This window comes from Conger conger, chromosome 5 (assembly GCF_963514075.1).
Source record: "Conger conger chromosome 5, fConCon1.1, whole genome shotgun sequence".
NCBI classification, from domain to species: domain Eukaryota; kingdom Metazoa; phylum Chordata; class Actinopteri; order Anguilliformes; family Congridae; genus Conger; species Conger conger.
Genome location: NC_083764.1, coordinates 31,559,971 through 31,584,887, shown reverse-complemented (window position 1 = coordinate 31,584,887; position 24,917 = coordinate 31,559,971). Strand labels below are relative to the sequence as shown.

Sequence of the window (24,917 nt, the reverse complement as noted above, 5' to 3'; positions counted from 1 at the left end):
CAATAAGTCAAAACACTGGCTTCTCATACACAATCCTGAAATTTTTTTTCAATTTAACATACAGTACTGTGCAGAAGTCTTAGGCACCCTAGATTATATATATATAATATATATATATATATATATATAATATATATATATATATATATATATATATATATATATATATATAATATATATATATATATATTTATTTTTTTGTGTGTGTCAGTATAAAAGAACACATTTGAGATTTCCAAATATTCATTTTCCAAAAGATTACATTTTAGAGAGAGATTTTTGTATTAAAAAGTAACATATTACTGTAAGTAAATGACCACTTTGTACATAACTTGATCAAGGCTGTCTGAGATCAGAAGCAAGGGGCCAACCAAAGACTGCAGAAGAACTGTGGCAAGTTCTCCAACATGCTTGTAAGACATCCCTGCTAATTGTCTTACAGAACTGCAGGACAGCGTTGGCTATCTCAGAGAAGTGATGCAGTTTTAACGCTGAAGGGTGGTCACAAAAAATATTGATTTGATTCAGTTTTAAACTATTCTGCCAAATTACTAAAATGTAATGTAAAATGTACAGTACGTTTATTTAGGACCTTTCATTGTATTATTTTCGAAAGAATCTTATCTTTACAGAATGTTATACAAGAGCCTAAGACTTTTGCACAGTACTGTAATTTAAAAAAAACGAATAAATTCCCCACTCATCATGAATTTGGCACATTTCTCCATTCCTGTTTCAGCAGTGTGTTCTTAGACAAAATGATATGATATCATTATGATATGATATAGCCTCAGTGAGCACTATTACCTATGTATTCAACTTATTTTTTAGACCTATTGGTCTTCTGCTGCTGTAGCCTACCCACTTTGATGAGTTTTGTGTGTCAGAGATGCTCTTCTGCATACCACTGTTGTATTGCAAGGTTATTTGTGTTACTGTCACCTTCGACCTGTCTGGCTGTCCTCCTCTGACCCCTCTCATTAACAATGAGATTTTCTGCCTGCAGAACTGCAGCTCACTAGATGTTTAGTTTTTTTGCACCATTCTTTGCGGACTCTAGACCAACCCTGGTCCTGGAGAGCTACTGGGTCTGCTGGTTTTTGTTTTCACCTTAAAATGAGCACCCTGCTGAGTCCCAGATAACCAGGTGAGGTGAGTTAGCTGTGTAATCATCTGCTCTAATTGATCAATTAAGTGCAGAGTAACAGCGAAAACCAGCAGACCCAGTAGCTCTCCAGGACTAGGGTTGGTGACCTCTGCTCTAGAGACTCTAGAGATCAGCAGTGAGATACTACCACCCTGTATGGCACCAACAATCATTCAACAGTGAAAGTAGATCACATTTGTTCCACATTTGACATGTGGTCTGAACAGGTAGACCCGTAAACCAGCTTGTTAATCCAAATATTTATATTAACAAGCTGGTGTACAGGTCTACCTAATAAAGTGGTCACAGTATTTATCTTATTTGCAAGCTGTGCTGTAAACTGTGTGAAATGTTGCCAGTGTACCCTGCATTGTGTAATGTCCATGGACGGCGAGCATGGAGCGTGTCTGAACTGTATGTCCAATGGGAATTACAAGTGGGATTCTGTTGAGCTACGATTACACCTAATTTAGGATAATTGCATTTGTTTCTGTATAAACTGAGAACACGCGTCGGCTGGACTGAACAGCTTTCAGACATGGCATTGGAAAATCGTTAGTTGTGCCGTGCATCACTACAAGTCTTTATATTCATAATGGAATATGAAAAAAAGCGTAAGACAGAAAATTGTTAGTAGTTGCCAATGTAGATGGGTAAAGAGGCGGGCAACAGAGGTTTGGGAACGATTTAACAACCCTAACCATGACCCAAAATCACCCCTAACCCCTCCTTGCACGTCCACTTCGAAGACATGATGGCCTGAGCACCACTACACAAGAATTGCTCCAAAAACAAGAACTTATAATGGTTTTGGCAGAAAATAGTATGGCGTATACGGGGAGCTCACTGATCCTGGGTTGACTGCACGGCCCACAGGTAGCAGCAGTTACGAGGGTCATTCTCAGGTTCTTGAAAGGTGAAGGCATACACAGGCACCTTGCCCCCCTCCAGTTGGGAATGGTACCTAAGAGACAATGCAGGAAAAACATGCAGCGATGGTAAATGACTGCAACATATCTCATTGTCTATTTGTGTAGTGAAGGTCAACATTTGCTCGAAGATGTTAACTGGCTTTTGCTAACAAAAACAGTGGTACAATTTATTTTCTTTTGGCTCTGTAGCTCACTGGATTTGAAATTAAACATTGCCTTGCTGTGGGATGAAGCACCATCCAATGAGTTGGGAGACATTTGATTGAACTCCTTGAAAACGGAGGTGAATGTTTCACTACCCTTGGTTTTTTATAGATTACGCAGGTTTATGTAATAAATAACCCCTCCGTGCAGCACCTATGGGGCGATCAGAAAGTCTCATACTTATGTTTGGATGATATTCATGAGTTGATGGGCCCTATTATTTGAGATAAAAATAAAAGAAAAGTTCCACATACTATATTCATTTGTACATTAATATATTCATTTGTTGACAATATTTCATACTTCACCAGTTGCCAAAAGAAAAAGCACCACCTTAGGCATATCATCTTACAAGACAATGTCAATAGGTCATTGCTTTATAAATTAGAAAAAAAATGTATTTGAATTTTATTACACAAACATTAGAAACAAACATAACCAATTTAAATCACGATATTCTTGTCACACTTTTATTTGAATTCCTGAAACAACATCTTCATTAACAGAATCAAATATGGCTTGAAGTGCCTATCGTAGTAACATTTTTTGGAGGCATGTTTCTGAAATATTACACTCCAGTGGGGCATGTTCTCAGTGCTCTTCACGCGTTTTCTGTGTACTACTGCTGGTGATGAAACGGCTGAAATTTAGTGATATGCATGTGTGGTTTTCCAATGCAACTCAAATGGCTGATCAGATGCTTCTGTACACTTGAGAATTAATTTGGCTGCTGCTATCAGCAGTTACAGTATTAATGACAGCAATTGAGCCAGCACCCGTGGCAGCCAAATATGCCCTCTATAACTATAACACTTCCAAACTCACTTCTCAGATGAGATGGGGGGGCGGGGGGTTCTTGGGCAGTTTCTTTTTAGCCTCCACACTTTGCTCTTGCCATCACTCTGATACTCTGAGTCTATCTTGGTCTCCACTGTCCACAAGACCTTTTACAGTACTGTGCAGGCTCTTTTAGGTACTTCTTAGCAAGCTGTAACCTGGGCATCATGTTTATGTGGCTAATAGATTGAGGGATGAGCACTGAAAGGACTTTATGAATGGATTTTCCATTTTCGCAAAGATTTTTTACAAGCAACTCCCCAACTCTCTTTCATATCAAAGTGTAATTGGTATTACGACAGAAATACCCTTACAGAAATTGATATTGAATTGGAAATCGAATCGGTTTCTTGTGAATTGGCATAAAGTCAAATTGAAAATGGAATCAAAACATTGTGATTCAGAATCAAATCGAATCGGGAAATCAGTGCTGATATCCAGCCATAGCGAAATGCGGGCATAGGCCGGCATTATATTTTGAACGCATAATTTTTTTATGTAATTTTGCCATTGAACATAATGCATTTTATTTTTAAATAACATATAGAACATTAGTAAATATGTATAACTAAATTATTTTCTGGGGAAAAAAACCCACTTATAAATACAATTTTATTAAATGCAGCCGAGTGAGCCAGCAGCATAACACGCCTTGCTTGGTATTTGGAGACATGCTCACTTTCTACACATTTGCTTTCCCTGAGAAAAAGGCATCCAAATTAATTAAATGGGCCACATCATGTCTCTAGACCCCATATAGACAAAGTTACTGAAGGAGCTTCTGCCTGTTCTTTGTAAATCAATTCTTCACATAATAACAGAAATTGGACCAAGATGGCGACGCAGCGTATGGTCTATGACAGATCTCTCTCCTCAAACAATACCAGCATTAGACTTAAATCTTGCTGCTAAGGTGCACGAATCATCCTGTTGTATAGGAATTATGTTACTTTCTTGAATAACATTGTTTTCTGACACTCAGCTTTCGTGTAGGTGCAATCATTTTTAGGGCCCAAGCACCGTAGAGTGCGAAGGACCCGACTGTTATTGGAAGGATTATTAGGGCCCAAGCACCGTAGGGTGCGAAGGACCCTATTGTTATTGGAAGGATTATGATTAGGGCCCAAGCACCGTAGGGTGCGAAGGACCCTATTGTTATTGGAAGGATTATTATTATTATTATTATTATTATTAGGGCCCAAGCACCGTAGGGTGCGAAGCACCCTATTGTTATTGTAAAGATTATTAGGGCCCAAGCACCGTAAGGTGCGAAGGACCCAATTGTTATTGTAAAGATTATTTAGGGCCCAAGCACCGTAGGGTGCGAAGGACCCTATTGTTATTGTAAAGATTATTATTAGGGCCCAAGCACCGTAGGGTGCGAAGGACCCTATTGTTATTGGAAGGATTATTAGGGTCCAAGCACTGTAGGGTGCGAAGGACCCTATTGTTATTGGAAGGATTATTATTATTAGGGCCCAAGCACCGTAGGGTGCGAAGGACCCTATTGTTATTGGAAGGATTATTATTATTATTATTATTATTATTATTAGGGCCCAAGCACCGTAGGGTGCGAATGACCCTATTGTTATTGGAAGGATTATTATTATTATTAGGGCCCAAGCACCGTAGGGTGCGAAGGACCCTATTGTTATTGGAAGGATTATTATTATTATTAGGGCCCAAGCACCGTAGGGGGCGAAGAACCCTATTGTTATTGTAAAGATTATTATTAGGGCCCAAGCACCGTAGGGTGCGAAGGACCCTATTGTTATTGGAAGGATTATTATTATTATTATTATTATTATTATTATTATTATTATTATTATTAGGGCCCAAGCACCGTAGGGTGCGAAGGACCCTATTGTTTTTGGAAGGATTATTATTATTATTAGGGCCCAAGCACCGTAGGGTGCGAAGGACCCTATTGTTATTGCAAGGATTATTAGGGCCCAAGCACCGTAGGGTGCGAAGGACCCTATTGTTATTGGAAGGATTATTATTTTTATTATTATTATTATTATTATTATTAGGGCCCAAGCACCGTAGGGTGCGAAGGACCCTATTGTTATTGGAAGGATTATGATTATTATTATTATTATTATTAGGGCCCAAGCACCGTAGGGTGCGAAGGACCCAATTGTTATTGTAAAGATTATTTAGGGCCCAAGCACCGTAGGGTGCGAAGGACCCTATTGTTATTGAAAAGATTATTATTAGGGCCCAAGCACCGTAGGGTGCAAAGGACCCTATTGTTATTGTAAAGATTATTATTATTATTATTATTATTATTATTATTAGGGCCCAAGCACCGTAGGGTTCGAAGGACCCTATTGTTATTGTAAAGATTATTATTATTAGGGCCCAAGCACCGTAGGGTGCGAAGGACCCTATTGTTATTGTAAAGATTATTATTATTTTTTTTCTAGCGAGCCAGTAGGCATAACGATGTATGATTTACAGCTGCAGCCTACGTGACAAAATGTATTGACAACACCCAGCCCGACGTTTCCACTTTCTCCCCCCTTACAGACTCTGATGTTTCTCAACTCCTGCTCTCCCACCGCCCTACAACCTGTGCCCTTGACCCTATCCCCTCTTCTCTTCTCCAAACTATCACACCTGACATTCTCCCATTTGTCACCTCCCTTGTCAACTCCTCCCTGTCTTCCGGCTGTTTTCCGGCATCCTCCAAGAGGGCCCACATCACTCCGCTGCTAAAAAAGCCTACCCTGGATCCCTCCATCATCCAGAACTACCGCCCGGTATCTCTTCTTCCTTTCCTTTCTAAAACTATAGAACGAGCCGCTTCTACTCAACTTTCTTCCTTCTTTTCTAACAACAACCTGCTAGACCCCCATCAGTCTGGCTTCAGATCGGGCCACTCGACAGAGACTGCGCTCCTCTCCGTCAGTGAGTCACTTCATGCCGCACGAGCAGCCTCCCTCTCCTCTGTCCTCATTCTTCTAGATCTCTCTGCTGCCTTCGACACTGTGGATCACTCCATCCTCCTGTCTGCCCTGTCAGCAACGGGCATCTGTGGCACAGCCCTGGACTGGATTGAGTCCTACCTCTCTGGTCGCTCCTTCCAGGTTGCCTGGGCTGGTTCGGTATCGACACCTCGGCCCCTCGCCACAGGAGTTCCCCAGGGCTCAGTCCTTGGCCCGCTTCTTTTTTCTCTCTACACTCGCTCCCTTGGCCCTGTGATCACTGCACATGGGCTATCCTACCACTGCTATGCGGACGATACCCAACTCTTCGTCTCGTTCCCGCCGTCTGATACGCAGGTTTCAGCCCGTATCTCTGCTTGCCTGAGGGACATCCAGAGCTGGATGGACAACCACCATCTAAAGCTCAACCCAGGTAAAACTGAAATGATATTCATCCCTGCTAATACCTCTCCCCATCTGGATCTCTCCATTTCCCTCGGGGATACCACACTCACGCCGTCACCCAGTGCAAGGAACCTCGGCGTGGTGATGGACAGCAGACTGTCCCTTTCCGAGAACATTGCGGCGGTGACCCGGTCTTGCAGGTTCTTCCTATACAACATACGGAGAATCCGCCCCTTTCTCACCCCCTACTCGACCCAGCTCCTGGTCCAAGCGATGGTTCTGTCCCGCCTGGACTACTGCAATTCCCTCTTGGCTGGCCTCCCAGCGTCTGCCATCAGACCCCTCCAACTCATCCAGAATGCAGCAGCTCGTCTGGTCTTCAACCTTCCCAAATACTCACACGTCACCCCCCTGCTTACTTCCCTCCACTGGCTGCCTGTCATGGCTCGCATCAAATTCAAAACATTGGTGCTAGCCTTCCAAGCAGTTAAAGGGTCTTCCCCAGCTTATCTGCAAAAAATCATCAGACCCTACACCCCTGCCAGACCTCTTCGTTCAGCCTCCACAGGCCGCTTGGCACCTCCCCCTCTCAGAACCTCCACCTCACGCTCACGACTACTGTCTGTTCTGGCTCCACGGTGGTGGAACGAACTCCCCGTTGAGGTCAGAACTATAGAATCCCTCCCCACCTTCAAGCGCAAGCTGAAGACACACCTCTTCAAACAGCACCTCTCCCCATCCCTCCCTACCTCCCTGTGAACCTTAATTGTTGTCTCTGTGACTTGTGTATCAGTAATTTAGTTGGCTAGGTAAGCAGTGTTCGGATAGTTAACTTTGGTGACTTTTGCTCTTTGTTTGTTTGTTCAAAAAAAAAAAAAAAAAAAAAAAAAAAATGGCCCTTGTCCTTATCATTGTTGTACAGGTAGCAGTTGAAATTGTACTTACCTCTAGGGTCTTTCAGCGAACTTATCCCTGGTTATGGGTATGCACTTTGTTGTACGTCGCTCTGGATAAGAGCGTCTGCCAAATGCCAATAATGTAATGTAATGTATTGGAAGGATTATTAGGGCCCAAGCACCGTAGGGTGCGAAGGACCCTATTGTTATTGGAAGGATTATTATTATTATTATTATTATTATTAGGGCCCAAGCACCGTAGGGTGCGAAGGACCCTATTGTTATTGTAAAGATTATTATTATTATTATTATTATTATTATTATTAGGGCCCAAGCACCATAGGGTGCGAAGGACCCTATTGTTATTGGAAGGATTATTATTATTATTATTATTATTAGGGCCCAAGCACCGTAGGGTGCGAAGGACCCTATTGTTATTGGAAGGATTATTATTATTATTATTATTATTATTATTATTATTATTATTCTTTCTCTTCCGTCAAATGGGCATTTTTGAGGGCCTTGCCCTGGCTAAAAAGTCTTGATATTTTGCAGACACATCAGAAGTGGTGGCCGTCAGGATGTATCAGATGCTCAGACCTGGGCGTGGCCGAGGGACTCCACAGCGCCCCCTAATGCTTTGTCTTCTATTGTGGACAGGCACTTTGACCTACCTTCACCTAATTTGGTGTGCATGTGGGCCTCCTCTGGACAAACACATTTCTCATTCGCATCGAATGAAATATGTGAACAGGAAGTTAGCCATTTTGAATTTTGTGCATTTTACACGTACTACACTTTTAAGTACTCCTCCTAGGGGGTTCATTGCATTCACACGAAATGTGGTCAAATTGGTCTCAGGATAGTCATGATACTAATTCTGAAGGATATTTTTGATATCTCAAACGGTATGGTCATGGCGAGGCGTACAATTTTCATGTCACGCCGCGCCAACAGGAAGTAGCCATAAATTCATGGTCTACATTGTCTGATCTGGCTGATATTTTACAAATATGTTCACTGTTAAAGTGTAATCACATCCATATACCAAGAAGAAATCAATGTTATAGCGCCACCATCTGGCAACGGAAGTGAGGTTTTTATCATGTTTGTATGCGTTCCTGCTAGGGTATTCATCACATTCACACCAAATGTAGTCATCATGATCTTAGAATAGTCCTGACCCTAAATGACGAAAGGATTTTTGATATCTCAAACGGTTTGGCAATGGCGAGGCGTATAATACACACGTTACGCCCAAAAACAGGAAGTGGGCTTAATTCCGTTCTACATCATCTGATCGGGCTGATATTTTACAAATATATTCACTTTTGGAGTGCAATCACATCCATATCCACATTCATCTGGGCGTGGCTACACAGCGCCCCCTATGGCTTTTTTCTAATATTGTGGACATATACTTTCACGTAAATGCACCACGTTTGGTAGGCATATGGGTCTCCTCAAGACACACACATTTCTCATTTGCATCCCTTAACTTTTCCCAACATGAAGTGAGCTATTTTGGATTTTGTGTGTTTTTAAGTGTTTTTTCACGTACCAAACTTTGAAATACTCTTCCTAGGGGGTTCATCACATTCACACAAAATGTGGTCAGCATGATATTATAGCCCTGACACACAACTATAAACTGATTTTTAATATCTTGGAATGGTATGGCTATGGTCAGCCTTAAAATTAACTTGTAATGCTGCCCAAACAGTTCATGTTTTAATACAATTATGTATTAAATAATTTCAAAAAGGTATTAAATTCTACATTGCCTGATTTTGAGGCTACAACTTTTCACATATGTTCATTGTTGGAGTGTCATCACATCCATTAAGCAATAATAGTTCACTATTTTCGCTGGAGACTCATTATATCCAGTCTTAAAACTTCAACGCAAGTCGCAAATGACTCTCCCATTTCTAATACGCGACTGCCATCTACTGGCAAAAGTTGGTATTGTTTCTCAAGTAATTCCTCAATGACAAGTTTTGTTTCTTCTTGCGAGCCAGTAACCATAACGATGTATGAGGAACAGCGGCAGCCTACGTGACAAAATGTACTGACAACACCCAGCCCACAGCAACGTTTTTTCTCATCCACCTTAATTATATGGATTGAATAACTAAAATAAAAGACAGGCTTTTACTGGCAGGAAAGTATCATATATTTCAAAGATTAACACATATAATGCATATCTTGCAATGACGTTCAATGTTATTTGGTTCATAAAAAACCGTGTTGTAGCATTTTAAGGACTCAATACAAAACAGCTGTTCGGAAAGTTAGCTTGAAAACCAAGAAGCCTTATTATGGATTTCGAGCCGTTTCTATTTGACTTCATTCGATTGAAGTGAATGCCGTAACCCAATTAAATGTAATTCGCGTCGGAATACACATAATAGCCTACACTGCCAACGTGAAATAAAAATATATAGAGGTTTAAATCGATCCTATATTGGGACATTTGTTATGATGGCTGGTGCAACGGGCATTTTGGGTACCGTTGACCATAATCGAATGCTAGCATTTATATCATTACACTGACCAAGTCCTGTTAAAAAGCACATTTTTGGTTCCTTTGTGGAAACAGTGAAGTTGTCTACACAATCTATTCTACTCACAGACTAACTGCGTCGCTGTAACTTCCCCCCATTTCTGATACGGGGATTCCATTTATTGGCAGAAAGTGGAACTTTTATATATTTCTTCCTTCAACTGATTTTTCAACGATAGGTTTTTTTTTTTTTTTCTAGCGAGCCAGTAGGCATAACGATGTATGATTTACAGCTGCAGCCTACGTGACAAAATGTATTGACAACACCCAGCCCGACGTTTCTTTGCATCTATTTTCATTATATGAATTGAATATCTGAAATAAATATTAAAGACATTTAATGACTGTCTTTAACTGGCAGGAGAGTAGCATATATTTAAAAGAGTCAAAAGTCAAAAAGAAACGTTAACGTTTGAGATGGCTCTGGTCGAACTCTGTGTTAACATGAGACCGTTATGTTCAACAAAGTTATCGCATGCAGGTCGTTGCGAGATGACGCGCATTGGCTAACAGCAGCCAGCCTGTCCACTGTCTGTGTGAGTCAAAAAACAGGTCAGCTACGTTTGTTTACATGAATAGAAAACTTTCAGTTAAATCGCCAGCTATGTTAGTTTATTTTGCTTGTCATTAAACACGAATTAAGAGAACATACAATTTCGCTAGGAATTTTTGACTTAATATGAAAATACCGGATTGAGGGCAGAGACTTGGCATCTCCTTTAGATTTGGCTGAACAAATGCGTTTCAGGCAGCATAATTACCGGTGAAATGGAAAAGAATGATGCTGGCTAACTCGACGTTTAATGCAATATTATCCGACACTTCGGAGAGAAATTATTTAACCAAGATAAAAGGAAACATACAACTTTTGGCCAATAGATGGCGTACGTGTATCAGAGGGCAGTAGAGCTTAATGGTTCAGACAGTGGATTAAGACATGCAAGGTCCGCGGTTCCATCCCCGGTGCAGCCACAATAAAATTGAACAGTTTCTTGAAGGTAATGGTTTTATTTTGAGTGCATATCTATAGCCTAATGACTTTTCAAGCATAAATTGTGCCTCCCCGTGTAAAAACTATGGAAATTAATTAATATCTGCTCTCCATACAGGACTGTAGCATGTTATCACAATGTTCAAGCTAGAAGTTATTTTTGTTTCATTCTACATTGTCTCATGTGGCTGAAACTTCACTCATGTTCATTTTTGGAATGTAATCTCATCCATATCCCAATAAAGGCTCAATGGCATAGCACCACCTCCTGGGAACAGGAAGTGTGGCTTCATTTCATTTCACATCGTCTGATTTTGCTGACGCTTTAGAGCAGGGGTCACCAACCTTTCTGAAACTGAAAGCTACTTCATGGGTACTGAGTCATACTAAGCGCTACCAGTTTGTTTTGTCACGTGCACAATACTGACCTTTGAACTAGAGTGGGTCAGAGTTCACCTAAACTTTTCAACTTCATGGATAGTAAACATATTTTTAAGATATTGTCATTTTTAAATCTATATAAATGCAAGTGTGATTAAAAAAAAATAGCAACAGAATAAAATTAAATTTTAGATGCAGCTCACTAGTGAGTTGTGCTATTTTTAGAACAGGCCTGCGGGCGACTCATGTGGTCCTTGGGGGCGACCTGGTGCCCGCGGGCACCGTGTTGGTGACCCCTGCTTTAGAGATATGTTCCATGTTGGATTATAATCACATCCATGTTCCAATAAATGCTCAATGTCACATCGCCACCTGCTGGCAACAGGAAGCGGCCTTAATTTCACTCAACATCTTCTGATGTGGCTTAGAATTTAGAAATAGGTTTATTATTGGAGTGTAATCAAATTCAAAAACCATACATGGTTCAATATTATAGCGCCACCATCTGGCAACAGGAAGTGAGGCTTATATCATTGATGCATTCCAATAGCAGCACCAACATCCTCATTGATCAAAGGGGAATTCCTGTGCACACTATACGTTGTCCAGGAAGGTGATTATTTCCAAAGTGTGTACATGTTGTGAAACATGTCATTGGCACAACTATGCCACCAAGGCGGTTGCGCCCATGGTGCTTGGGCCCGTTCATTGCTGCTTGCAGCTATATTTATTATTATTCTTTCTCTTCCGTCAAATGGGCATTTTTGAGGGCCTTGCCCTGGCTAAAAAGTCTTGAAATTTTGCAGACACATCAGAAGTGGTGGCCGTCAGGATGTATCAGATGCTCAGACCTGGGTTTGGCCGAGGGACTCCACAGCGCCCCCTATTGCGCTGACCCCCCCCCCCCCCTGCATTGTTGTCTATTGTGGGCAGGCACTTTGAGCTACATGAACCTAATTTGGTAGGCATGTGTGGCTCCTCAATTGAAACACATTTCTCATTCGCATTGATGCAAATATGCGAACAGGAAGTCAGCCATTTTGAATTTTGTGCGTTTTCACATGTACTACACTTTTAAGTACTCCTCCTAGGCGGTTCATCGCATTCACACCAAATGGGGTAAGAATGGTCTCAAGATAGTCATGATTCTAAATTGCCAGGATATTTTTGATATCTCAAACGGTATGGTCATGGCGAGGCGTACAATTTTTATGTCACGCCGCGCCAAAAGGAAGTGGCCATAATTTTGTGGTTTACATCGTCTGATCTGGCTGATATTTTACAAATATGTTCATTGTGTGAGTATACTCACATCCATGTCCCAAGAAGAAGTCAATGTTATAGCGCCACCATCTGGCAACAGGAAGTGAGGTTTTTATCATATTTGTATGTGTTCCTGCTAGGGTATTCATCACATTCACACCAAATGAAGTCAGCATGATCTTAGGATAGTCCTGACCCTAAAAGCCAAACGGCTTTTTGATATCTCAAATGGTTTGGCAATGGCGAGGCGTACAATACACACGTTACGAGCGAAAACAGGAAGTGGGCTTAATTCCGTTCTACATTGTCTGATTGGGCTGAAATTTTACAGATATATTCACTGTTGGAGTGCAATCACATCCATATCCACATACATCTGGGCGTGGCTACGCAGCGCCCCCTATGGTTCTTTTCTAATATTGTGGACATATACTTTCACGTAAATTCACCGAATATGGTATGCATATGGGTCTCCTCAAGACACACACATTTCTCATTTGCATCCCTTAACTTTTCCAAACAGGAAGTGAGCTATTCTGGATTTTGTGTGTTTTTAAGTGTTTTTACACGTACCAAACTCTGAAATACTCCTCCTAGGGAGTTCATCACATTCACACCAAATGTGGTGAGAATGGTCTCAGGATAATCTTGATGCTAAATTGAAAGGATATTTCTGATATGTCAAACGGTACGGCTATGGCGAGGCGTACAATTTGAGGTCTCGCCGCGGCAACAGGAAGTGGTCGTAATTTCATTCTAGATGGTCTGATCTGGTTGATATTACACAGATATGTTCGTTGTGGGAGTGTAATCACATCCATATCCCAAAAATGACTCAATGTTATAGCGCCACCATCTGGCAACAGGAAGTGGCTTTCATTTTACTCGACATCTTCCGATGTGGCCGAAAATTTAGAAATATGTATATTGTTGGAGTGTAATTAAATCCATATTCCAAAAACGACTCAATGTTATAGCGCCACCATCTGGAAACTAGAACATTGAATTGACCTTAATTTCACTCAACATCTTCCGATGTGGCTGAAAATTTTGAAATAGGTTTATTATTGGAGTGTAATCAAATTCAAAAACCATACACGGCTCAATATCATAGCGCCACCATCTGGCAACTGGAAGTGAGTCTCATATCATTGATGCATTCCAATAGCAACACCAACATCTTCATTGATCAAAGGGGAATTCCTGTGCACACTATACATTGCCAAGGAAGGTGATTATTTCCAAAGTGTGTACATATTGTTAAACATGTCATTGGCACAACTATGCCACCAAGGCGGTTGCGCCCATGGTGCTTGGGCCCGTTCATTGCTGCTTGCAGTTATATTTAGGGCCCAAGCACCGTAGGGTGCGAAGGACCCTATTGTTATTGTAAAGATTATTATTATTAGGGCCCAAGCACCGTAGGGTGCGAAGGACCCTATTGTTATTGGAAGGATTATTAGGGCCCAAGCACCGTAGGGTGCGAAGGACCCTATTGTTATTGGAAGGATTATTATTAGGGCCCAAGCACCGTAGGGTGCGAAGGACCCTATTGTTATTGGAAGGATTATTATTATTATTATTATTATTATTATTATTATTAGGGCCCAAGCACCGTAGGGTGCGAAGGACCCTATTGTTATTGGAAGGATTATTATTATTATTATTATTATTATTATTATTATTATTATTCTTTCTCTTCCGTCAAATGGGCATTTTTGAGGGCCTTGCCATGGCTAAAAAGTCTTGAAATTTTGCAGACACATCAGAAGTGGTGGCCGTCAGGATCTATCAGATGCTCAGACCTGGGTGTGGCCGAGGGACTCCACAGCGCCCCCTATTGCGCTGACCCCCCCCCCCCATTGCATTGTTGTCTATTGTGGGCAGGCACTTTGAACTACATGAAACTAATTTGGTAACCATGTGTGGCTCCTCAATTCAAACACATTTCTCATTCGCATTGATGCAAATATGCAAACAGGAAGTGAGCTATTTTGGATTTTGTGTGTTTTACACGTACTACACTTTTACGTACTCCTCCTAGGGGGTTCATCGCATTCACACCAACTTTGGTCAGAATGGTCTCAGGATAGTCATGATGCTAAATTGCCAGGATATTTTCGATAGCTCAAACAGGATGGTAATGGCGAGGCGTGCAATTTTTATGTCACGCCGCGCCAACAGGAAGTGGTCATAATTTCATGGTCTACATCGTCTGATCTGGCTGATATTTTAGAAATATGTTTAGTGTTGAACTATAATCACATCCATATCCCAAGAACGGGTCAATGTTATAGCGCCACCATCTGGCAACAGGAAGTGAGGTCTTTATCATATTTGTATGCCTTCCTGCTAGGGCATTCATCACATTCACACGGAATGTGGTCAGCATGATCTTAGGATAGTCATGACCATAAGCTGTGAAGGGATTTTTGATATCTCAAACGGTATGGAAATGGCGAGTCGTACAGTACACATATTTCGTGCAAAAAAATGACTTTTTTTTCGACATCGTCCGATCTGGCTGATATTTTACAAATATGTTCACTGTTGGAGTACAATATGAAATATATACATATCAATCGGGGCGTGGCTAGACAGCGCCCCCTATAATTATTATTCTCTTTTTTTTTCAATGTATTTAGCATTTTTGAGGTGCTTGCCATGGATGGAAACTCACGGAATTTTGCACACACATGAGAAGTGTTGGCTGTCAGGATGTATCAGATGCTCAGACCTGGGCGTGGCCGAGGGACTCCACAGCGCCCCCTAATGCTTTGTCTTCTATTGTGGACAGGCACTTTGAGCTACCTTCACCTAATTTGGTATGCATGTGGGGCTCCTCTGGACAAACACATTTCTCTTTCGCATCGAATCAAATATGTGAACAGGAAGTCAGCCATTTTGAATTTTGTGCATTTTACACGTACTACACTTTTAAGTACTCCTCCTAGGGGGTTCATTGCATTCACAGGAAATGTGGTCAAAGTGGTCTCAGGATAGTCCTGATACTAATTCCAAAGGATATTTTTGATATCTCAAACGGTATGGTCATGGCGAGGCGTACAATTTTCATGTCACGCCGCGCCAACAGGAAGTAGCCATAAATTCATGCTCTACATTGTCTGATCTGGCTGATATTTTACAAATATGTTCACTGTTAGAGTGTAATCACATCCAAATACCAAGAAGAAATCAATGTTATAGCGCCACCATCTGGCAACGGAAGTGAAGTTTTTATCATGTTTGTATGCGTTCCTGCTAGGGTATTCATCACATTCACACCAAATGTAGTCATCATGATCTTAGAATAGTCCTGACCCTAAATGACGAAAGGATTTTTGATATCTCAAACGGTTTGGCAATGGCGAGGCGTATAATACACACGTTACGCCCAAAAACAGGAAGTGGGCTTAAATCCGTTCTACATCATCTGATCGGGCTGATATTTTACAAATATATATTCACGTTTGGAGTGCAATCACATCCATATCCACATTCATCTGGGCGTGGCTACACAGCGCCCCCTATGGCTTTTTTCTAATATTGTGGACATATACTTTCACGTAAATGCACCACGTCTGGTAGACATAAGGGTCTCCTCAAGACACACACATTTCTCATTTGCATCCCTTAACTTTTCCCAACAGGAAGTGAGCTATTTCTGATTTTGTGTGTTTTTAAGTGTTTTTTCACGTACCAAAGTTTGAAATACTCTTCCTAGGGGGTTCATCACATTCACACAAAATGTGGTCAGCATGATATTATAGCCCTGACACACAACTATGAATTGATTTTTAATATCTTGGAATGGTATGGCTATGGTCAGCCTTAAAATTAACTTGTAATGCTGCCCAAACAGTTCATGTTTTAATACAATTATGTATTAAATAATTTCAAAAAGGTATTAAATTCTACATTGCCTGATTTTGAGGCTACAACTTTTCACATATGTTCATTGTTGGAGTGTCATCACATCCATTAAGCAATAATAGTTCACTATTTTCGCTGGAGACTCATTATATCCAGTCTTAAAACTTCAACGCAAGTCGCAAATGACTCTCCCATTTCTAATACGCGACTGCCATCTACTGGCAAAAGTTGGTATTGTATATATCTTGCAATGACGTTCAATGTTATTTCGTTTATAAAAAACCGTGTTGTAGCATTTTAAGGACTCAATACAAAACAGCTGTTCGGAAAGTTGGCTTGAAAACCAAGAAGCGTTATTAAAGAATTCGAGCCGTTTCTATTTGACTTCATTCGATTGAAGTGAATGCCGTAACCCAATTAAATGTAATTCGCGTCGGAATACACACAATCGCCTACACTGTGAACGTGAAATAAAAATATATAGAGGTTTAAATCGATCCTATATTGGGACATTTGTTATGATGGCTGGTGCAACGGGCATTTTCGGTACCGTTGACCATAATCGAATGCTAGCATTTATATCATTACACTGACCAAGTCCTGTTAAAAAGCACATTTTTGGTTCCTTTGTGGAAACAGTGAAGTTGTCTACATAATCTATTCTACTCACAGACTAACTGCGTCGCTGTAACTTCCCCCCATTTCTGATACGGGGATTCCATTTATTTGCTGAAAGTGGTACTTTTTTTTTTCTTCCTTCAAGTGATTTTTCAACGATAGGTTTTTGTTTTTTTCTAGCAGCAGTAGGCATAACGATGTATGATTTACAGCTGCAGCCTACGTGACAAAATGTATTGACAACACCCAGCCCGACGTTTCTTTGCCTCTATTTTCATTATATGAATTGAATATCTGAAATAAATATTAAAGACATTTAATGACTGTCTTTAACTGGCAGGAGAGTAGCATATATTTAAAAGAGTCAAAAGTCAAAAAGAAACGTTAACGTTTGAGGTGGCTCTGGTCGAACTCTGTGTTAACATGAGACCGTTATGTTCAACAAAGGTATCGCATGCAGGTCCTTGCGAGATGACAGGCATGGGCTAACAGCAGCCAGCCTGTCCACTGTCTGTGTGAGTCAAAGAACAGGTCAGCTACGTTGGTTTACAAGAATAGAAAACGTTCAGTTAAATCGCCAGCTATGTTAGTTTATTTTCCTTGTCATTAAACACGAATTAAGAGAACATACAATTTCGCTAGGAATATTTGACTTAATATGAAAATACCGGATTGAGGGCAGAGACATGGCATCTCCTTTAGATTTGGCTGAACAAATGCGTTTCAGGCAGCATAATTACCGGTGAAATGGAAAAGAATTATGCTGGCTAACGAGTCGTTTAATGCAATATTATCAGAGAAGAAATCATAGAGAAATTATTTAACCAAGATAAAAGGAAACATACAACTTTTGGCCAATAAATGGCGTACGTGTATAAGAGGGCAGTATAGTTTAATGGTTCAGGCAGTGGATTAAACACAATAAAGCACAATAAAGTTGAATAGTTTCTTTAAGCCAATGGTTTTATTTTGAGTGCATATTTATAACCGAATGACTATTCAAGCATAAATTGTGCCTCCCGCTGTAAAATCTATGGAAATTAATTCATCTCTGCTCTCCAGACAGGACTGTAGCATGTTATCACAATGTGCAAGCAAGAAGTTGTTTTTATTTCATTCTACATTGTCTGATGAGGCTGAAACTTCACACATGTTCATTTTTGGAGTGTAATCTCATCCATATACCAATAAAGGCTCAATGGCATAGCGCCACCATCTGGCAACAGGAAGTGGCCTTAATTTCATTCTAGATGGTCTGATCTTGTTGATATTACAGATATGTTCGTTGTGGGAGTGTAATCACATCCATATCCCAAAAATGACTCAATGTTATAGCGCCACCATCTGGCAACAGGAAGTGGCCTTAATTTTACTCGACATCTTCCGATGTTGCCGAAAATTTTGAAATAGGTTTATTATTGGAGTGTAATCAAATTCAAAAACCATACACGGCTCAATATTATAGTGCCACCATCTGGCAACAGGAAGTGGGTCTTATATCATTGATGCATTCCAATAGCAACATCAACATCTTCATTGATCAAAGGGGAATTCCTGTGCACACTATACGTTGCCAAGGGAGGTGATTATTTCCAAAGTGTGTACATATTGTTAAACATGTCATTGGCACAACTATGCCACCAAGGCGGTTGCGCCCATGGTGCTTGGGCCCGTTCATTGCTGCTTGCAGCTATATTTATTATTATTATTCTTTCTCTTCCGTCAAATGGGCATTTTTGAGGGCCTTGCCATGGCTAAAAAGTCTTGAAATTTTGCAGACACATCAGAAGTGGTGGCCGTCAGGATCTATCAGATGCTCAGACCTGGGTGTGGCCGAGGGACTCCACAGCGCCCCCTATTGCGCTGACCCCCCCCCACCATTGCATTGTTGTCTATTGTGGGCAGGCACTTTGAACTACATGAAACTAATTTGGTAACCATGTGTGGCTCCTCAATTCAAACACATTTCTCATTCACATTGATGCAAATATGCGAACAGGAAGTGAGCTATTTTGGATTTTGTGTGTGTTACACGTACTACTCTTTTACGTACTCCTCCTAGGGGGTTCATCGCATTCACACCAACTGTGGTCAGAATGGTCTCAGGATATTCATGATGCTAAATTGCCAGGATATTTTTGATAGCTCAAACGGGATGGTCATGGCGAGGCGTGCAATTTTTATGTCACGCCGCGCCAACAGGAAGTGGTCATAATTTCAAGGTCAACATCGTCTGATCTGGCTGATATTTTAGAAATATGTTTAGTGTTGGAGTATAATCACATCCATATCCTAAGAACGGGTCAATGTTATAGCGCCACCATCTGGCAACAGGAAGTCAGGTCTTTATCATATTTGTATGCCTTCCTGCTAGGGCATTCATCACATTCACACGAAATGTGGTCAGCATGATCTTAGGATAGTCATGACCATAAGCTGTGAAGGGATTTTTGATATCTCAAACGGTATGGAAATGGCGAGTCGTACAGTACACATATTGCGTCCAAAAAAATGACTTTTTTTTCGACATCGTCCGATCTGGCTGATATTTTACAAATATGTTCACTGTTGGAGTACAATATGAAATATATACATATCAATCGGGGCGTGGCTAGACAGCGCCCCCTATAATTATTATTCACTTTTTTTTCAATGTATTTAGCATTTTTGAGGTGCTTGCCATGGATGGAAACTCACGGAATTTTGCACACACATGACAAGTGTTGGCTGTCAGGACCTATCAGATGCTCAGACCTGGGCGTGGCCGAGGGACTCCACAGCGCCCCCTAATGCTTTGTCTTCTATTGTGGACAGGCACTTTGAGCTACCTTCACCTAATTTGGTATGCATGTGGGGTTCCTCTGGACAAACACATTTCTCATTCGCATCGAATCAAATATGTGAACAGGAAGTCAGCCATTTTGAATTTTGTGCATTTTACACGTACTACACTTTTAAGTACTCCTCCTAGGGGGTTCATTGCATTCACACGATATGTGGTCAAAGCGGTCTCAGGATAGTCATGATACTAATTCCAAAGGATATTTTTGATATCTCAAACGGTATGGTCATGGCGAGGCGTACAATTTTCATGTCACGCCGCGCCAACAGGAAGTAGCCATAAATTCATGGTCTACATTGTCTGATCTGGCTGATATTTTACAAATATGTTCACTGTTAGAGTGTAATCACATCCAAATACCAAGAAGAAATCAATGTTATAGCGCCACCATCTGGCAACGGAAGTGACGTTTTTATCATGTTTGTATGCGTTCCTGCTAGGGTATTCATCACATTCACACCAAATGTAGTCATCATGATCTTAGAATAGTCCTGACCCTAAATGACGAAAGGATTTTTGATATCTCAAACGGTTTGGCAATGGCGAGGCGTATAATACACACGTTACACCCAAAAACAGGAAGTGGGCTTAATTCCGTTCTACATCATCTGATCGAGCTGATATTTCACAAATATATTCACTTTTGGAGTGCAATCACATCCATATCCACATTCATCTGGGCGTGGCTACACAGCGCCCCCTATGGCTTTTTTCTAATATTGTGGACATATACTTTCACGTAAATGCACCACGTTTGGTAGGCATATGGGTCTCCTCAAGACACACACATTTCTCATTTGCATCCCTTAACTTTTCCCAACAGGAAGTGAGCTATTTTGGATTTTGTGTGTTTTTAAGTGTTTTTTCACGTACCAAACTTGGAAATACTCTTCCTAGGGGGTTCATCACATTCACACAAAATGTGGTCAGCATGATATTATAGCCCTGACACACAACTATGAAATGATTTTTAATATCTTGGAATGGTATGGCTAAGGTCAGCCTTAAAATTAACTTGTAATGCTGCCCAAACAGTTCATGTTTTAATACAATTATGTATTAAATAATTTCAAAAAGGTATTAAATTCTACATTGCCTGATTTTGAGGCTACAACTTTTCACATATGTTCATTGTTGGAGTGTCATCACATCCATTAAGCAATAATAGTTCACTATTTTCGCTGGAGACTCATTATATCCAGTCTTAAAACTTCAACGCAAGTCGCAACTGACTCTCCCATTTCTAATACGCGACTGCCATCTACTGGCAAAGGTTAGTATTCTTTCTAATTTTCTTGGATAAAGTGATTTCTCAATGACAAGTTTTGTTTCTTTTTGCGAGCCAGTAACCATAACGATGTATGAGTAACAGCGGCAGCCTACGTGACAAAATGTACTGACAACACCCAGCCCACAGCAACGTTTTTTCTCATCTACCTTAATTATATGGATTGAATAACTAAAATAAAAGACAGGCTTTTACTGGCAGGAAAGTATCATATATTTAAAAGATTAACACATATAATGCATATCTTGCAATGACGTTCAATGTTATTTGGTTTAAAAAAAACCGTGTTGTAGCATTTTAAGGACTCAATACAAAACAGCTGTTCGGAAAGATAGCTTGAAAACCAAGAAGCCTTATTAAGGAATTCGAGCCGTTTCTATTTGACTTCATTCGATTGAAGTGAATGCCGTAACCCAATTAAATGTAATTCGAGTCGGACTACACATAATAGCCTACACAGTGAACGTGAATAAAAAATATATAGAGGTTTAAATCGATCCTATATTGGGACATTTGTTATGATGGCTGGTGCAACGGGCATTTTCGGTACCGTTGACCATAATCGAATGCTAGCATTTATATCATTACACTGACCAAGTCCTGTTAAAAAACACATTTTTGGTTCCTTTGTGGAAACAGTGAAGTTGTCTACACAATCTATTCTACTCACAGACTAACTGCGTCGCTGTAACTTCCCCCCATTTCTGATACGGGGATTCCATTCATTGGCAGAAAGTGGAACTTTTATATTTTTCTTCCTTCAAGTGATTTTTCAACGATAGGTTTTTGTTTCTAGGGAGCCAGTAGGCATAACGATGTATGATTTACAGCTGCAGCCTACGTGACAAAATGTATTGACAACACCCAGCCCGACGTTTCTTTGCATCTATTTTCATTCTATGAATAGAATATCTGAAATAAATATTAAAGACATTTAATGACTGTCTTTAACTGGCAGGAGAGTAGCATATATTTAAAAGAGTCAAAAGTCAAAAAGAAACGTTAACGTTTGAGATGTCTCTGGTCGAACTCTGTGTTAACATGAGACCGTTATGTTCAACAAAGTTATCGCATGCAGGTCGTTGCGAGATGACGCGCATTGGCTAACAGCAGCCAGCCTGTCCACTGTCTGTGTGAGTCAAAAAACAGGTCAGCTACGTTTGTTTACATGAATAGAAAACTTTCAGTTAAATCGCCAGATATGTTAGTTTATTTTGCTTGTCATTAAACACGAATTAAGAGAACATACAATGTCGCTAGGAATTTTTCACTTAATATGAAAATACCGGATTGAGGGCAGAGACTTGGCATCTCTTTTAGATTTGGCTGAACAAATGCGTTTCAGGCAGCATAATTACCGGTGAAATGGAAAAGAATGATGCTGGCTAACTAGACGTTTAATGCAATATTATCCGACACTTAGGAGAGAAATTATTTAACCAAGATAAAAAGAAACATACAACTTTTGGCCAATAGATGGCCTACGTGTATAAGAGTGCAGTATAGTTTAATAGTTCAGGCAGTGGATTAAACACAATAAAGCACAATAAAGTTGAATAGTTTCTTTAAGCCAATGGTTTTATTTTGAGTGCATATTTATAACCAAATGACTTCTCAAGCATAAATTGTGCCTCCCGCTGTAAAATCTATGGAAATTAATTCATCTCTGCTCTCCAGACAGGACTGTAGCACGTTATCACAATGTGCAAGCAAGAAGTTGTTTTTATTTCATTCTACATTGTCTGATGAGGCTGAAACTTCACACATGTTCATTTTTGGAGTGTAATCTCATCCATATACCAATAAAGGCTCAATGGCATAGCGCCACCATCTGGCAACAGGAAGTGGCCTTAATTTCACTGGACAACTTCCGATGTGGCTGAAAATATAGAAATATTTTTATTATTGGAGTGTAATTAAATCCATATACCAAAAATTGCTCAATGTTATAGTGCTACCATCTGGCAACAGGAAGTGACTTTAAATTTACTCGACATCTTCCAATTTGGCTGAAAATGTACAAATATGTTAATTATTGGAGTGTAATCAAATCCATGAACCATACACGGCTCAATATTACAGCGCCACCAACTGGGAATTGGAAGTGAGGCTTATGTCATTGATGCATTCCAATAGCAGCAGCAACATCTTCATTGATCAAAGTGGAATTCCTGTGCACACTATACGTTGTCCAGGAAGCTGATTATTTCCAAAGTGTGTACATATTGTGAAACATGTCATTGGCACAACTATGCCACCAAGGCGGTTGCGCCCATGGTGCTTGGGCCCGTTCATTGCTGCTTGCAGCTATATTTATTATTATTATTATTATTATTCTTCTTTCTCTTCCGTCAAATGGGCATTTTTGAGGGCCTTGCCCTGGCTAAAAAGTCTTGAAATTTTGCAGACACATCAGAAGTGGTGGCCGTCAGGATGTATCAGATGCTCAGACCTGGGTTTGGCCGAGGGACTCCACAGCGCCCTCTATTGCGCTGATCACATCCATATCCACATACATCTGGGCGTGGCTACGCAGCGCCCCCTATGGTTCTTTTCTAATATTGTGGACATATACTTTCACGTAAATTCACCGAATATGGTATGCATATGGGTCTCCTCAAGACACACACATTTCTCATTTGCATCCCTTAACTTTTCCAAACAGGAAGTGAGCTATTCTGGATTTTGTGTGTTTTTAAGTGTTTTTACACGTACCAAACTCTGAAATACTCCTCCTAGGGAGTTCATCACATTCACACCAAATGTGGTGAGAATGGTCTCAGGATAATCCTGATGCTAAATTGAAAGGATATTTCTGATATGTCAAACGGTACGGCTATGGCGAGGCGTACAATTTGAGGTCTCGCCGCGGCAACAGGAAGTGTTCGTAATTTCATTCTAGATGGTCTGATCTGGTTGATATTACACAGATATGTTCGTTGTGGGAGTATAATCTAATCCATATCCCAAAAATGACTCAATGTTATAGCGCCACCATCTGGCAACAGGAAGTGGCTTTAATTTCACTCGACATCTTCCGATGTGGCCGAAATTTAGAAATATGTATATTGTTGGAGTGTAATTAAATCCATATTCCAAAAATGACTCAATGTTATAGCGCCACCATCTGGAAACTAGAACATTGAATTGACCTGAATTTCACTCAACATCTTCCGATGTGGCTGAAAATTTTGAAATAGATTTATTATTGGAGTGTAATCAAATTAAAAAACCATACACGGCTCAATATTATAGCGCCACCATCTGGCAACAGGAAGTGAGTCTTATGTCATTGATGCATTCCAATAGCAACACCAACATCTTCATTGATAAAAGGGGAATTCCTGTGCACACTATACATTGCCAAGGAAGGTGATTATTTCCAAAGTGTGTACATATTGTTAAACATGTCATTGGCACAACTATGCCACCAAGGCGGTTGCGCCCATGGTGCTTGGGCCCGTTCATTGCTGCTTGCAGCTATATTTATTATTATTATTATTATTATTATTATTATTCTTTCTCTTCCGTCAAATGGGCATTTTTGAGGGCCTTGCCATGGCTAAAAAGTCTTGAAATTTTGCAGACACATCAGAAGAGGTGGCCGTCAGGATCTATCAGATGCTCAGACCTGGGTGTGGCCGAGGGACTCCACAGCGCCCCCTATTGCGCTGACCCCCCCCCCCCCCATTGCATTGTTGTCTATTGTGGGCAGGCACTTTGAACTACATGAAACTAATTTGG

At 40.5% G+C, this 24,917-nt stretch overlaps 1 protein-coding gene across 1 annotated transcript in view; it reads right to left on the bottom strand.

The window, feature by feature from the left end:
• ahctf1 (AT hook containing transcription factor 1) overlaps positions 1-24,917 on the bottom strand; it is a 180,049-nt gene that overhangs the window by 70,508 nt on the left and 84,624 nt on the right. Inside the window, exon 6 of the mRNA XM_061241130.1 lies at positions 1,995-2,111. Within this exon, the coding sequence (XP_061097114.1) occupies positions 1,995-2,111 (117 nt within the window). The remainder of the gene's footprint in view (positions 1-1,994; positions 2,112-24,917) is intronic.